Source organism: Coccinella septempunctata, chromosome 1 (genome assembly GCF_907165205.1).
Source record: "Coccinella septempunctata chromosome 1, icCocSept1.1, whole genome shotgun sequence".
Taxonomy (NCBI): domain Eukaryota; kingdom Metazoa; phylum Arthropoda; class Insecta; order Coleoptera; family Coccinellidae; genus Coccinella; species Coccinella septempunctata.
Window position 1 is genome coordinate 8,017,487 of NC_058189.1, and position 17,475 is coordinate 8,034,961.

Genomic DNA, 17,475 nt, shown 5'->3' on the forward strand with positions numbered 1-17,475 from the left:
CTGGTACTCCGCGACACGTGGTCACCAAATTTTCCGACCAACCATATACTGCTAATATTTTTTTTCTCACTATTATGTTTGGCCCTAGACTATTGTTGGTTTATCATTGAAGTATTCATTGAAATCGGATTTTATTTCTAATTTTTCGATTTAAACGCTGGAGGGATTTTGCAAGCTTAACAGAAGACTGGTCATTACTTTTAGAATGAAATATTTCTACTCTTTGGTGTTACGTAGTTTTTGCATTCATAATATATGTTTTTTAATTTTATAATTATGTTTACTATGTAGTTGATTTTGATCTTCGATGTTGTTATTTTGTGGAGCAAATCACTGGTATTTTGAATCTTTTAGTATCCAGTAATAACATGTAGATACAGTGTGCTCCAGTCAACGCACGCAATTCAAGATTTAGTATCTTGTAAATCTCGTTTCATAGAAAACCTACCTTTTGTTTTCTTCGATTTGTTTCGAAAGGTATTATTTTATATCACTTCATGTTGCTGACATTCTAAAAATTTCCTACATTATCATATTAGCTTTGGAACTTGAAAAATATTAAAACCCTACTGAAAACATTTGCAAAGGCCACTTACAAAGCAATTATTTCCGCATATCATCACAGTAGCTATCGAAGTATTGCGAAAACAGTTAGATATTTTTGGGATGCGGGTCTTTATTTATATAAGGAAAGATGAATGAACTGTTTTCTTTATACAGTCATCGTATACAGCTCGATGCTAACCTACGTAACGGTTGTGACTTTCCTTTTTTTCGGGGATTACCTTTTATGCAGATTATTCATACTGAGAGGCAGGATATAATGTTATTCGTTATCTGAAGATAAGAGAGGAAAATACAAATGATGATATCATAAATGAACGGATTCCATTATATTGATTCGTTCTCCAGTGATTCAATGACAAAATCACAGCTGTGTGTGATTAATTTAAAATAGTTTTAAGAAAAGCGTTTGACTGGTTCTATTGAAAAGAGTGTCGTACCATTGTGAATAAATGCCTCATAATTTTAGGAAAGATTTCAAAAGACTCTATATACAGAAAGAGGAACACCCTGTATTACATTCATTCATGAAATGGATACTGATAATACTGGCTATTCTGTGAGTAAACAATATTTTTTCCTTGAAATTGCACTGATTATTCAGTGCTATCTGCCCGAAACTAATAATATATATAAGTATAATTTTTGAATTGTTCACTAGAACTCCCTCTACTGAATTTTTATAGCTCCTTATCTTAGGTTTGTACCTAAGAAGATTATAGATTATAACTCTATAATCTTTGGTTTATACAATTTCAGTAGTTTAAGAAGGATTTGGAATATTAGGAATAATGAAAGACATTGTATAAGTTTTTTCTGTTGAGTTTTTTTGTACATCATCATTTAACGACTACTATCTACATGGAAGAGTTGAATTCAACTTATCCTATACCTTTAAAATAATGCCATCATTTCAATTTTAATTTTCACTTTAACTTCAAATTCATTCGTACAAGTGTTACATAGATATTTTATGCATACGCATATACCTCATATTTTGAATTAAATTGTTCAGAAATATAGTTGGGAAAATTTTACTCCTTTAAGTATACTCAAATAAGGAGATTTCATTTTGTATTTGTTCAAGTTTTTTGTTTGAAGTTTTCCAATATGAATAAACTTACAGTCCTTTGTGAACACTGAGACTTTCAGGTGGTCATTATATATGTAGGCTGAAATACAATTCTGTTTTTCCAATAAAACAACGAAACATTTCAAGAAACAAAATCTTTTATGAAACAGTCACAGTCTTTTATGAATCAGATTCAGATTGCCAAATATTATTTATATAATAACTCTAGAAGTTAAGGGAAACCCGCCTTTTCAAAATAATCATTTTGAACTTCCCTGGAAACAAAATTGGCGATGCGAATATATCTAGTGAGTTTAAGTTACTACATTTTACTTTCACTAATATACGAGACTGCATATTTAAAACGAAAACAAATTGTTAATATACAAAGAATAATGCTTATACATATTCCTTAATTCTTTATAGAATTCTATTTTTTTTTTCAGATTAGTGATACTTTTGATACTTTTTGTTATCATTTTCATTGTGTTTCCAATTGTGTTTATGCTTTCCTTGGCTTTAGAAAGACTTCTCCTATTTATGAATGGTAAGTTGTTGAAACATTTGACTTACGATTTATGACGTATAAAGAAAGATACGAAAAAAGGAAATATTTTTAATAGATGTCTGAGACATCAAAATTCTATCGAGATAACTTCACGAAAAAATTTATTAGAAATAACTTGAATCTTAGGTACTAAAATTTGAAGCTGCATTATAGGGTCTGGAACTTGGTGCAAAGCTGTATATGATTTTACTCTCCTATTAGACCAATTAGAGCCATTTCTCAATCGATTGAGGGACTATAGTTATAGCTATAGTCCCGATTTTTCACCAGTTGATTTTTTTTTCGAAGGTGTTTTGATTAGGATTCCACTTCCCCATATCCTTTGACATATAGAGCGGCTCTTCAAGTATCTGAAGAGGAGAGGTGGATTGATATAGTCATATTTTGAGAATTACTTATAATTCGAATTATTGACCTCTCACGTTTTATTCCAACGGTTTTCCAAAAACGAAGAATGACCACTTTCAGTGTCGGCCGAGCGAAATGTTTACTTCTCTTCAATTATCTATTGTTAGTATTGATCTAAAGATTTTCCCACAAAGAAATGTCTCATTCGCCTTATTCAAGGAAAACATTTTGGTTGGTGTAAGTTTAGTTAAACAAATACATAATGTTATCACAAGCATCTGATGATGGTTCAAGATATTGTAATAAAATGATAATGAATAATTTCCTTAGATATGTTTACTTCTTTTTAATCATCGGTGGTTTCTTATTCTTCGACAAACCGAATAAAAGGTTTTTTCAGTCACACTTCATTTGGAGAAAATTCATCGAAATAGAATAAATCCTCCGCCTACAAATTTTTTTCATCAATTATTTCACTTGAAAAATTTTGAAACTTGAGGATACGCTGAAGTTGGGAAAGTGAACAACATTCCGCAGGACAAAATTGAATAATAATTCCGAAAAAATATATTTGGTGACGTGACGAATTGCAACGAGGGCGTTTATTGTTTATTGAAACCGACTCACACGACATTCTGTAACTGTAAACCATATAAGCATTCCACATACACATACATACAATATATAAGGATTTGAAATCCCTATACTAGTTCTTACTGCAAGAGGATTCTTATGAAAAAAAATTTTCATTATGAAAATCCCAACATGCAAATTCTCAGCACAAAATTATAGTTAGTTCTCCATAAACGAGTAATAGGCCATCGAGGCGAATCACCCTGTATATATCTACCAAAAGAGAGGATGAATATTCAAATAGTCTGAAAAATAATTGATTCAAAAATGGAATTCTTCAAATTAATAAATTGGGACTTTATCCTGTGTGGTGAACTTCTGGGGTATTGGAAAATAAAAAATTTGGTGACTTATAATAAATACGTAGGTGTATACGACGACGTTTCGGAGATCGATTGCCCCCATCTTCAGGTTTGAAAATTTGGCCAATACACGATATAGAATCTTTTGACAAAAATATTTTTCCCCCAATGGTTTCAAAACATAGCAAACATATAGAATGCCAGGATTACGAATATAAATCTTCCTTTTCTAATTTTGTCGTTCGACTAGTTTATACACAGAAAAATATTATATTTCAGTAAATGTACCGAAGAATCCGAAGTTCGATATGCCTCATGAGTATGGTTTTCAAGGAGTGACCAACTTTTATATCACAAGTAGAGCGAGCGTCAATAGCAGCGAAGTTCTTTCTATCGGCGCATGGTGGTTACCAAATGAAAAATATCTCAATTCAACAGAAAGAATGGATGATATTCTGAAGAAGGACGAATTTCCTGTGGTGCTTTATAATCATGGTGTGCTGGCAACTAGGATATTGAAGTATGATTACATCTATAAAACTTTAAGGAAATATTTCCATGTTATCTCTATCGACTACCGAGGTATGTATACGAAAACAAAAGAAGTTGCGATTTTTTATGTTTATTTGGAGTGTCCGTAATTTTATTTTCCAACATACAGTTCTCAAATATTTAAATAAATTTAAACTCTAAATTGGGCAATAAACAAAATGTTTTTGTTGAATTTTGTGTATGGATTATTACAAAACAATAATTCAACGAAACATTCCAATGATGAGATCAGGTGCATATCACTGGAAATATTCCACGTTATCTTCGTTGCTCATGAACCTGAAAGGAATCTGTAGATCAACGAACCCATTTGATCGTCTGATTAACTTCAATAAAAGTCATTATTCAGACAATGATTGAATAAAAAGATCTTAAAAGTCTGATTAACTTTAATGAAAATCAATAATTAGATAATAAACACACTAACTATGTACAGATTGGCTGGTTAAAAACAAAACAAAGCCATTTTCAGAAACTGCGCCAACATTTTGAAACGATCAGACATTTTTTATTTTCAACTATGCCACTTTCTTCTTCAATTAAGGTTTGACGTCACCTCGAAATACTTAAATAATGTATTGCGGGTCGAGTGAAATTTTTTTGGAGAGCTGTAAACTATCACAAATCAATGTCCAGTAAACTTATTTTTTTAACAATTTCACCCAGTACCCAGTACCTACCATTTTGGCTGTTCTGGGGAGTTTCTGAAAATGGGTCTTTTTCGTTTTCAGTTGGCCATCCTGTAAAGATATTTGTGAAAATCTGATTATCATATCCAATACATCTATATAGACTATGGCGACTCCTCTCCACATGATCTCTCTGAAGAAGGAGTGGTTCTCGATGTGGTTCATACGTACAATTTGGTCAAATCAAAGACGAAAGCTGATATTTATGTGTGGGGTCATTCATTAGGAGGTGGAATATCCGCCCATGCTGTTAAATGGTTGAAAGATAACGAAGAAGAAATACCAGCTGGATTTGTAATCGAATCATCCTTCACTAGTTTACAAGAGGAACTGTATGAATATTTCATCTCAAAGGTATATGTACATACACTTAGATAATTTTTAATGCAGATGTTCTCAAAAACACTTCATATCTAGATTTTCAAATGGCTCCCTTGGTTTGAGTTGTGTGTTGTGGATCCCGTACGTGAGCATGGCTTCATTTTCAATACCACAAGAAACGTACAGGATATCGACTGTCCCATAATGATAATGCACGCTGAAGATGATCCCGTCATACCTTTTTTCCTCGGCGAAAGGGTGATATATGAAGGGAAAAAGGATTATACCATTTTTAATTCAATTAATTTTTTAGAACTTCAATATTACCAGTCAAAATAGGAAACCTTCCCAAGGTCAAGTATTCTTTCATCCATTCGCCGCAAAAAAAGGTTATGGACATGTAGGATGTACCCAAGATCCTGAAGTGCCGAAATATATAGAGTAAGTAGAGTTGCAGGAAAATAACGATAACGAAACTTTTATTCATTTATTTCATCAGCAATCAGAAAACAATTCTATAATCTAATTATTCAACAATAACAAGATCACAGGGAAGGACACATCCATTAATTTAATGAAAAAACACAATAAATAGAGTGTAGAACATTGAAGATATTCTTAGTGTAGAACATCGACGAATATATTCTTTCTAATCCTCATTATTTCAGGGAGTTCATGTCAGAATGTGAGAAATGGAAGAACGAAAGAGCACGTCTTCAGAAAAAATTGAACGGAACCATATCTGGGAGAGTTTGAATTTTCTACAATCATTCTCTTTAGTGATGTATCGAGGCGCCATGCTCCATCTTCGTTGCTTTTATTGAATGATAAGTCGTCAAGAGTAAATAAAATTTCATACATGATAGCACTTTTTGTGAGCTGTGTAACGTATAATTTTCGTAAATAATTCATTCTGTGAAATTAAGTAAACAGATTCTTTTTCGCCATAACTGAAAAATGGGATATCGAAGAATAGATTTAAATTAAGGTGTTCAAATAATCCACCTTTTTGAGCAAAAGAGTAACCAAATCTATTATGTCATATGTCTGAGCAGATTCGGCATAGTTGCTTTATTGGCGCAAAGTTGGCTTATTTTGGACCTTGATTCGCCACTGTATCAATTTCCATAAACCAAATTTTTCAGATATACTCAAAGAAAAATCAGAGCAGTACAACATATACACTGCAGCATCCCTACTATGCGATTAAACTGTCATTGAAAGAGAAAACTCGTTCATTCAATTTCGCATCACACTGTGGTTTCGATTCTTTCACTAGATCCTAACCAACATTGAATTTCCGCGCCTATCAAATTTGAGTAATTCTCCAACCTATCGATCCATGGTCTAACATAATCTATAACAACTTAACCAATTTCGCCAACAATAATAATTACCATAAACCAAAACGAAAGTCCTAATTGAAGAAAAAACAAAAATAACAATTTTAGAACTTTATTTCAATATGTTGAAAAAGAAAACTGATGATCACAATAAGAAAATCACGAAACACCGAAGTAAAAACTAGAAAATAAATAACAAAACAAAGAGGTTTCTTGAAGGTTAATAAATAGATTGAATTTAGAGTTGTAACGTATTTGTTTCATTGATTGCATTCCTTACGAAACTCCTGAAACAGAAATTATGATCAGTTGATAAATAAGTTCTCTTGTGCATATTGTTTTTGAATTAATGTCATCATTACTAAAAGCTGAATTAGATTAGATGATTCTCATTCACATGAGAAGCAGCACTACAATTGCAGCAAGGAGACGATGTTGAGCAACATGACGTCACTATAGGAGGAGGAGAGTTATTTAACCACGACACATGTTTCGCTATCAAAGTATAGCATCTTGAGATGGGTGGAGGTAAACTGAATTATTTGAAACCTGAAGAAAAGATATTAACGGACATATCAACAAGCAACTATAAATATACTTATTATTTCTAATTATTTCGGAGATAAAGGAAGAGTCCGAAAAGTATCAATTTCCAAAATCGCCCTGTATTTCATGAACGGAAACAGTTATGCAAAATCTGATTAGGCCAACTTGGGTTTCACAAAAAAGTAGAACAGGAACGTGAAAACCGCAAGGCTCTATCTTGAATAACAAGCGAGAAACCTGGCTGTCTCACACAAAATGGGATGCATTGTACACATAGGTATGTATATGAGTATATGTATTTATGTATATCAGAATACACAATTAAAATCTAAAGGAAGATGATAGTTTTCCATCTCTTAAGACATGGAAAAAATATTCTGCCAATTGGCAGAATTTTTTTATGTATTTTTATACACTCTTCTATTCCATATTCGACAACAGACTCCCGATGTGTACTTGCTCTATAATTATTTTAATTGTATTTAGAATAGGGTTAATTGCTTGTTATATATTTTTTCGTTGGAACCAAATAATTCAGTTCACCTGAAGATGCTACTGTGATATTGTAACACGCGTGGTGGTTAAATGAGTCATGTTAGTGAAAAACACGTAAATTAGTTTTTAGTTTCATATAAATTCAGGCTCAGTGATATGGGAATCGCAATACCAATAATATGAAGGATTATTTTGTCCATCTTGGCTCGAAAAGTTTAATAATAAAATGAAGCAATACTCGGAGTCTGGTGAAGATGAAAAGAGATACCTACAGATGGCTGAAATTAATGAATATGAAAAATCTCGAGCGAAATACAACTGCAATGAAATTTTGTTATAATCCATTATCACGTGAAAAATCTAATTGTATTTCAAACTATAGTTACCACCTGTCATTCCAGACAGAATGTTAAATTTTTTTGCAGTGATTTCCATATCATCAAAAAACATTTTATATTGCTGATAGACTTACTGTACGATATCTGAAAGTTCCGGAGCAGCCACAATATACCGGTGACCATAATGAAATTTCCTCGGGAATGTTTGAAGTTGGACGGTACCTTGACTTTCAAGTCTTCTTTCAGAAGCTACATCGTATAGCTAGAGAAAAAAGGTTTAATTCTATAAGATTTCCAGGAATTACTCCTAAGTCGATAAGTTACATTTAAGTGGAGAGTAATGCTCGCATAGCATACACATAACCAGTTACATATATGGAATTTCCAATTTCCTAGAGTTGAGTAAGTTAGTCTCGCCTATCCCTATAGGGATAGGCTATAGAGAATATCATCCCTATAGGGATGATATTCTTATTTGGATACAGTTGGAAGCATAAAAACAATAAAACAGAATAGAATAGCAGCTTGACTGGACCAGAACTTCTTTGTCAACCATTAAAATCTGTTCATGTATTTGCAGTTTCATAGTTCCACAAATTTCCTTAAAGATATTGAATGAGTAACAGTTTACCTTTTTGCCTAATTTAAAAGGGACCGTTCCATCATCTTCTGCATGAAGAATGAGTATTGGACAATCTGCATCAAGGATGTATTCGTCACTTTGGAAGCGAAAACCGCTTTCTATAATAGGATCAACTATACAGGAATCGAACCAAGGGAGGTGACGGAACAGCTGAAATTTTTTTTCAAAGTTTTTCTATTGAAATATTTCAAAATAGTTTATTTACCAGAGTAGGGGGAAACTCCGCTACTTCGTCATGCATATTATTGAATGGGGCTTCCAAAATAATGCCAGTAGGAACATAATTATTTTTCTTGAGCGTCTTCGCAGAAGCCAATGTTATGCTACTTCCTAGAGAATGCCCCCACAGGAACAAGTGACCGTCAGGTGGTATTTTGCTACGAATCCAATTCACCATGAACACACTGTCATCAACCACGCCAGCTTCAGATGGTGGTGGATCGACAGATGAATCGCCATAACCTGAAATTATAATTAGAGTTGAACAGCGAGTATTCTCTTCTAAAAAAAAAGATAAGGTAGCATTCAGATATGAACTTTCCAGGTAATTGAAAATGAAAGTATTTTCTTTTCTCGTAGGAAACTGAATTTTTACAACAAATTACTTGACAAAAATGGTAGTCCTGACGTGATTACGCAAGCAGTGTGTTGCATTTTTCATAACTGGTTGATATATCTTCCGTATGAAGACCAAGAATTTAAAATAGAAATACCCTTCAATAGAATTTATTCAGTAAATTCACTCACCCCTGTAGTCAAAAGCTATCACATGAAAGAAGTTCCTCAAAAATTTATAAAGTTCAACCCTATGTCCAGTGGCCCTACTTCCTGCATTTCCATGATTGTACAATACTACATTTTGACCATTACCGAGAGCAGTTTCAAAATATTGCTCGTCAGTACGATCTACGATTAAACGAGAAGGTAATATTTGCCAGACTCCCAGCTTAACACCATTATTGTCCAGTAGGAGATTTCTTGCTCCATCTAACCCGAACAATTTCGGATCACTGTAGTTATCATTCCTCGGTAAGTTAACTGCAATAAAGATCAAAACATTATGCAGGCAGAGCGTTTGATCAAAGCATCAGTCATTAATAATAATGGCGGCATTATTTGAAGGAGTGCTCAGGAATAATTCGAATAACATCTCCAGAAGCCTCGCTTTTGTTACAAAATCAACACAATGTATAATGTATATTAAACTTCAATGAGAGATCACTCATTTGTTTGCATACTATAACTATAATGATTAGTAAGTAAAATTAATCAACCATCACATCATATAATCAAAATGTTCTCGAAACTCTATATTGCAAGGAAGTGCAAATATCTAGGTGTTATCTTGGACAGCCAACTCAACTGGAGGAAACACAGAAAAGACTCTTTCCAAAGCCACGGCGGCCTTGTGCGCAAGCAAAAGACTCTTTGAAAAGACATGGGCATGAAACTCTGGCTATATACACAGGGGTTATACGCCCTATTGTCACCTATGCGTCTCTAGTATGGTGAACAAAACCGAAGAGGTCACCACATGCAACCGATTGCAGATACTGCAAAGGCTGACCTGTGTTGGTGTTACGGAAGCTATGCACACAGCTCCTACAGCAGCCTTTGAGGCCATACTTCTTTCTGCCTTCCCTACACTTACATGTGTAGCAAAAGTAATTTTAGTAAAAAATTAAACATAATAAAACAGATCGCGGTGAAAAACGGTTATAAATCAAAATTAATAGACAAACTAATCACAAATATAAAGTAATAGAGTAGGTAGTAAAAATTAACAAACTTTTTGAAATCGGAAGGTATCAAATTAGCTTTTAAAACGGAAAATACTCTACGTAAATACATAAAGGATAATAAAGATGCAACGAATAAGGGAGATAAATGTGGAGTTTATAAACTTGTAGTGATTGTTCATCTTTTTATATAGGTCATACTGGCATAAAATTTCAGAAAAGAATATTAGAACACAGAAATTGTTTCATCAAGGGAACTGGAAGTTCTACGTTTGCTGAGCATCTGTAGAATGCAAACAACAACTTCAACGAAATCTTCGAAATTTTGCATATAAAAGATAGAAAAGTTCAAAGTAAAAAACTGAATCTGTTAGAAAGTTCGAAAATCAATAAATGTAAGCTATCGCCGGATTTACTCAATGACCAGATTTACCTCAATAACTCCCAATTACTGAATTAATTTTGAATATTTGTGTTCAACTAGTAATATTTTCGTCAGGTTAGTCGCTAACATAAAATAAACAGAACAAAATTATAAAACTTGAATGTGGAAAAAAAAGGAAAAAATAAAAATAAAAAATTTCATTGAAATATAAGGGAAATTAATAGTTTCCGATACCATCGAGGAATATAGATTTTATTTTGAACTAATACAAAGTTTCATTTGCTATATTATTTAACGACCGATCCTCAGATTCGTACCTGCCCCAAAATTGGTCCGAATGTAATGGAAACTACCATTACCCCCTCTAGATTTTCAGGAGTGAAGTTAAATGCTTAGGTACTTATATTTTTTGTTCGGTACCAAATATTTCAGTTTACCTTCACCCACCTGAAGGTGCTATTGTGATAACGAAACATATGTTGTGGTCATTTTTGTGAAAATCGTATAATCTTTTTTAAGTTCAAATGTGTATCGATAAAATTGTATAATCTTACCGCCTACTATTTTAAAGAAAATTTACTGTACAACGTGGGTAAAATTCGATGGGATTTAATGACAGTACTGTGAGAGCTAGGGAAAATGGATGGCACGTTTCCTACCTCGATTTTCGAAGGATAGATAATGGCCAAAACCGTATCTCTCTATCTTCTTTTGTTTTCAAGTTATAAGTGAAAACTCATTTTTCGGCTCTTTGAATTGGTCCCTTTATTTCGTTAAGTTTCAGTGATATCGAAAAACAAATGTAATATTCTACAGCCCCTTTTTTGTAGAATGCAGTGGTGTAGTCATATTTTGTTCTCTAGAATCAACCTGTATAGTCATAAATAGCCACCCGAACCTTTAACTAAAAGTTAATTAAGAATTGTTACATTAGCTCTAAAAATTATCAACTTCAATGGGTGTTATTTTTAAGGTCCAATAAAAAATTGAAATCAATAACCAATATCCACAACGCAACCATGAGGTTTAATTTTTTTTTACTTATTACTTGCGATATATGGATTTCCAATAACTTGAACTCCATCTACAGAGAAAAAATGTTTTAGTAGGTATTCACAAACCATTCAATTGGATTATTGAATAATGTAGTATGTACTGGGCCATTTATTTCATTTGAAGTATTATCCCCAACGGAGAAGATATTCCCCAGTCGTCTTCAAGAATTCAGTACAGAATAATTCAAAAGAATGGAAATATCCCAATACATAATTACTTACTACAAATACAAATAATGAATTGCTTGCTGACTGCAAATTTCAAACAATTGAAAATTCAGAAATCAAATCATTTCTTTTTCTTATAAAAAATTATCTCATGGTAGCGTTTAAGAAATTATTAATCCTTACAATTCCTGTTATTCGTTTAGTAGCAACCCCTAGATTTACCTCGTTAGCATGGAGTTCCCGAAATTAAAAATGACTTTATTGAATGAGATATAGTTATGTTTTGTATGTTGTATGAATTTGGGATTAGAAGGAATTAATGTTTTTCATGAAATGGCCTCGGGGTTCCAAAAACTTACAGTTCAACAGAGCTGCGATCTTGAGGCTAATGGGACCTGAAAATCATAAATTAAGAAGATAAATCAAATATTTCAAAAATCGTGCTGTATTTATCCATATCGATAATGGCTCGATGATATTTCTTCTCCGACATGATAACCCATTAAACGAAAGCACGAAATTTACTAGAATTATTATACCTATGTACTTGGAAATATTTATCCTAATATTTCAATGATCGTCAGTTTTAAAATACACATTATTTTCGAGATTCCAGCTGAGAAATTCAAAAAGTGATCATTAACTTCATCTGGATTAGCAAAATTAAGTTCAACATCAACATGAGATTTATTTGAAATCCCCAAAGACCTGAGTTCCTTCCACTGATTTTTGTTCGATGTATTCATAGCAACATGCTGAAAATATACACGCTTCTGGAATACGTTTAAAATAAACCGTAAACTCATTTACAATGAAATTCAATTATGGATATCTTTGTTGAACATTTTTCTGGGAATCCTCTGCGAAAAATTGAAATCTGAATAAGAAATTTTCTATAAGAGATCTCATCTACTTCGAGCAGATTTCTTCTTCATTTTTGTAAAACCTAACCTCCATTTTTTCTCATTAGGTACTTCGAGAAGTAGAAATGACCAAGGTGGAAGGCGAACATAGAGAAGGTAAAGATATATTAAGCCGGGTCCAGACTATGTAACAAAACAGGTTATAAAGCAAAGTTATAAAACTTGTTAGAGAAATTCAATTCAAAAAGTCATATAACACAATGTTATACAACATTTTTCTTGCTATATAGCAAATTTTATGTTATCCGTTAGGTGTCGGTAAAGATCAAAGAAAGTAATATAACTTTGTTATAAAACACGCCGCAACTTGTCCACACTAGTGTTATTAAACATTTACTGCAGCGCCAATCTTTCTTTTACTGGTATTGCATCTCGAAATGTCGTGTCTTTTTTGTCTATTTTATGGCCGATTTGATTTATTAGGTATTCGAAATCAGAACTTATCATCCCTAGGAAATTTTTAAAACTACCATCACATTTAATGTCCCCTGTCAATGGGTCTATGTCATCCATTGCTAGATCCTTCAAAAAAGTTGTTCCACTATAATGTTCCCCTAGCTCTCAACGATGAGATTTCACTCGTCTACATAAAATTACACAAGCTGCTGCTGCCAAAATGACATCCTCTACGTTTGAGGACATTTTCAATGTCCTACAGATGCCACTGCTTCCAGTTGAGCACTTTTGTTTAGTTTTATTTTGTTACATAGTCTGGATGTCTCTGCTATTTTATAACAAGTTAAATAACAAAGTTGTATAACACATTTGTTGTATAACTTTGTTAATAAAATGTTTTGTTACATAGTCTAGACCCGGCTTTAGGCACGTATGTTGTGAACTGTAGTTCTCATTGGCACACTAGCTTTGGAGCAGTATCCCATGTGATTCAAAATTGAATAGTTCATCAATTCTTTGAAAGGTGCCTCAGTTGCCATTGAATGTGTTTCTCAGGAATATAATCCTTGAAATATCAGAGTAATCAAAGGCAGATTCTCCATAATTGCCATTCAATGAGTGAATAGGGCAATATCTCACACCATAAGTCAATCAGATAAAAGTATGAAATTGTAACCACCCCAGACCATAACCATATCGAAAAAAAATTCATTTCCTTCTTTTATAGAACTCAAGTGATCCAATTACTTTTCGGATTGAATTGGAAGCGGTGATGTCCAATTAGTTCGATATAATTCTCTCAATTAGACACCTTCGACCTGCAACGATGGAGAAATGTACAGAGATTCCTCGTAAATGTCGAAGTCCTCTAGAGGCAATTAATTTTATTCGTTATCATTAACGATGAGTTATTTTGTCTATTGAAGTCGCCCACTCTGAGTTAATCGAAATTATTATGTCGACACCGACAATGAAAGGTTCTTTTTAGCGGTTTATAAAAACGGAAAAAATCTTTGTGTACCATCATATATTCAACTAGTAGTTTTGCTTCGAAAGTTCATTTTAGATTAAGCTACATGTTTATGTCCTGTATATTATTAATCTGGGACCACGTAGTGTAGGCACAAAACAAGAAAAAATATTATAGCTTATAAATGAAGAAGAATATTTTTGAACGCTTTGAAATGGGTCCCTGTATCCTATGATATAACAATATAATCTTCCGATGCGACTGATGCGAGTAGTAGATACTATGGAGGATAGTAAATACGAATAGCAACGACATTGTTATTGATATGCAGATAGCTAATAGCTATCTGCTATCTTTCTGATTCAGCTAATTTAAAAAAAAAACCTCGAAACAGAAAGAAGACGCGATGTAATGTGGCAAATATCGTTACAGATTTCTACAAGTGAAATATATTTTTTTTTATTTCATTACAAACGCCCAGTTTTCTAAGTGGCCGGCCCTTATATCCAACTGAAAAATCAATGAAATAGTCTGAATAGGTACTCTAAATGATCCATCAGATATCATGTCGGAAACAACCAGTTTTACCGACGAAGCTTTTGTGGCAGTTCAGGCTGTAATTCTTCCATAATTAACAATTAAAATACAATTAGTATTATGTAGCCGAATAATGGAGAATCAAATGAGGAAATTACGCGACAAAGCTGAGATTCAACAGCAATAAAAGCTGAAACAGAAAATAATTACCAACCTCATCATTTGACATAATGTCAAATATATATATGTATAATTTTTCAAAATTATTACTAGCTAGCCCCAAAGAAGATTCGTCACTGAGTCTACATTTTTCATTCGATAATCAGTTATAAAAATATTCTAGCTATAAAATTATTACGCATATCCACAGAATTGTTTGAATCTATATATGGAACATTTATAATTCATATCATCATTTTTGTTTGGTAATTGGCGTGAACAGTATCTATCTATTCATGATTGCCGTTTATCACAATGATGAGGAAAAAATTCAATAGAAATTCCATTTCTTCAAATTTGAACAGAGTATGCAGGGTGTTTCTGAATTGATGCGGAAGATTTCAATGGGTGATTCTTCAGAAAAAATTAAGGGGGGTCTTTTATATAACTTTTTGCCCAACACCCTTTTCCCTCCAAGTTACATCCTTTTAAAAATAGGTAAAAAAAATTGTTTTTATTCAATAAATCCACTTTGGAAAAATTGAGAAGAATGAAATTTGGCAGATAACTGATAATAAGATATAAAAATGGCAGTTTTTGAGTGTTTTTGTTACCCTAAAATGTAATAACAAGGGGCTGAAAAAACAACCCTTATAATATTTTGCATCAGAACTCTTCGATGCGCCTATATTTTCCAATGTAAAAAATTGATCTGGAAAGCCAGAATCAATCTGCAACTTTTTTATGTCTTGACTTTTTATCATAAAGTTGTTAGTTTGACCACAAAAAAATAAAATGCTGCTCAGACTCTTTTCCCATAATATCACAGAGAGGTTATCATTTATTGAAAAAAAAAGTCGAATGAAGTCATATATGACAAATAGACTATTGTCCCGATTTTCTTCTAATTTCCAAAGTGGATATATCAAATAAAAACAATTTTTCTCGCCTAATTTTAAAGGGCTGTAACTTGGAAGGAAAAGGGTGTTGAACAAAAAGTTAAATGTAAGAACCCTCGTATATTTTTTTTTCCCTTACCCTTCATTAATGTTTGCTTGCTTTAGTGGTTTGTTCGTATACAAAACTTTCTATATATGTTTCCTTTCCAATTGTTCTAATATTTTTCTTGTTGATTTGTAATGCTACCTTCTTTAAATAGCGTCTTAATGTGTACCATCTATTGTAGAGCCCTGAAGACGATTTTAAATAAATTGAAAGGTCGGCATTTTGTTAAATTGAGTCTCTTTAACCCAGACCAACAAGGACCCTCTCAACAATTATCATATATGAGTTATGTTTAGAATTAAAACACAGGTATCTAATACTGGAGTTTCAATTTGAATAAGACAAAGTGGAATTCAGTTCAGACACAACTGGGTTTCATTACTTGTCTTACTTAAAGTTTTCTAACAACTATCCAATGCAACCCTTATTGAGGTAAATATTTCAAAACTTCATTAGTGAAATACTAAAATAGCATTATTTTCTGAACCCATGTTCTCTGCTCTGCGTTTTTCTGGATAAAACTGCAGTTTACTGATGAATCAATACTTACCATAATTCAAAAATACTGCTTTCCTCTGAAGTGTATAACTGAATTTGAAAATAACTGGTATTAAAACGAAAAGGGCTAAATTGAGTACTATCACCACCTTCAGGGTTAGTATGGTTATTCTAAAAAAAAAGAAAAAAGTATTAGTATTTTCAGCAAAGGGTAACGTATTTCATTCATTCAATTAATTCACTACTAACATTAAGGATTAAATTCCACTTAATACGCAATGCTACTAACTAGTAAGGCGAACATTCCTATAATAAAAGTTTGCTGATATCTTTTTCTTTTTTATTAGAAATATTGCAGGTTGAATGAGGATGGCAGGTTATATAGGGGATAGGTCATCCCCTATCCTGCATGAATTCTAATTGAATGTTTTCACTGACGGAGGGGGACAATAAATAGAACATATTTTCCTCGGAATATTGAAACTAAAACTTAGGACAGTAAACTAGAATTTTTTTTTTATTAAATTTTTAACATAAAACAATTGTCATCGACGTTTCATCGCTTATGTATGGGGCATAGGCAATGAATTCAACAGAGGATAGATAGCGAAGTTATATGCTGAAAACGAATACGATTGAAAACAACCAAAGATTTAATATTATCGCTTTATACGAACACACTCATCGATGCTGAAATTGGAGTGCATGTAATTCTAGAATATCTTACTTTTTTGGATGTTTTGCACGTTTTCTGAACATACTTAATCAACTCTTTTCGAAATTATGGTATGTCTATTTGTACACGATGATTTACGGATTGGCCTAACCAATTTTCTGGAGTACCTAGAGTAGAGTAGAATAGAGTGGAGTAAAGTAGGCTAGCGTAAAGGCGAGGGAAGTAAAGTAGAGTAGAGTGAGTAGAGTAGAGCAACGAAGTGTAGAGTCGTGTGGAGTGGAGTGTATTGGAGTGTAATGGAGAGGATTGGGGTTGGGTGACGTATAGTGAAGTGGATTGGAGCAGGGAGAAATGGAGTGGAGTAGACCGGAGTGGAATAAAGTGCAGTAGAGCAGACCAGAGTAGAGAAATGTCACCCAGATACTGAACTCGTCCAATGCGGCTTGTTTTCCAGATTTTTCGTTTTCCAAATATTTCCGAAAATCAAGTCGAAAATAGAGCGCTTTAGGTCGAATAGACGTTGCGATACGGATTTCTTCTTGGGAATTTT

The 17,475-nt window shown here is 32.9% G+C and overlaps 2 protein-coding genes across 8 annotated transcripts in view; one reads left to right on the top strand and one right to left on the bottom strand.

Moving 5' to 3' along the window:
• The first annotated feature begins 949 nt into the window (after positions 1 to 949).
• Positions 950 to 5,912, top strand: LOC123312390 (lysophosphatidylserine lipase ABHD12-like). The gene is made up of 7 exons (XM_044896787.1): positions 950 to 1,123; positions 2,083 to 2,183; positions 3,767 to 4,069; positions 4,832 to 5,082; positions 5,146 to 5,307; positions 5,363 to 5,490; positions 5,718 to 5,912. The coding sequence occupies exons 1-7, from the start codon at positions 1,017 to 1,019 to the stop codon at positions 5,803 to 5,805; spliced, it is 1,140 nt and encodes a 379-aa protein (XP_044752722.1). The 5' UTR covers positions 950 to 1,016; the 3' UTR covers positions 5,806 to 5,912.
• A 576-nt stretch (positions 5,913 to 6,488) lies between these two features.
• The window catches only part of LOC123317277 (lysophosphatidylserine lipase ABHD12-like), a 39,405-nt gene continuing 28,418 nt past the window's right edge, over positions 6,489 to 17,475 (bottom strand). For 3 of the 7 annotated variants that reach the window (XM_044903744.1, XM_044903735.1, XM_044903719.1), the window contains 7 exons: positions 16,302 to 16,420; positions 12,121 to 12,156; positions 9,162 to 9,452; positions 8,620 to 8,876; positions 8,403 to 8,564; positions 7,906 to 8,033; positions 6,489 to 6,679 (listed from right to left, as the gene is read on the bottom strand). In XM_044903744.1, the coding sequence (XP_044759679.1) occupies positions 6,631 to 6,679; positions 7,906 to 8,033; positions 8,403 to 8,564; positions 8,620 to 8,876; positions 9,162 to 9,452; positions 12,121 to 12,156; positions 16,302 to 16,420 (1,042 nt within the window). In that variant the 3' untranslated portion in view covers positions 6,489 to 6,630. The remainder of the gene's footprint in view (positions 6,680 to 7,905; positions 8,034 to 8,402; positions 8,565 to 8,619; positions 8,877 to 9,161; positions 9,453 to 12,120; positions 12,157 to 16,301; positions 16,421 to 17,475) is intronic. The other 4 variants (XM_044903752.1, XM_044903726.1, XM_044903757.1 and 1 more) reach the window with 3 other exon arrangements.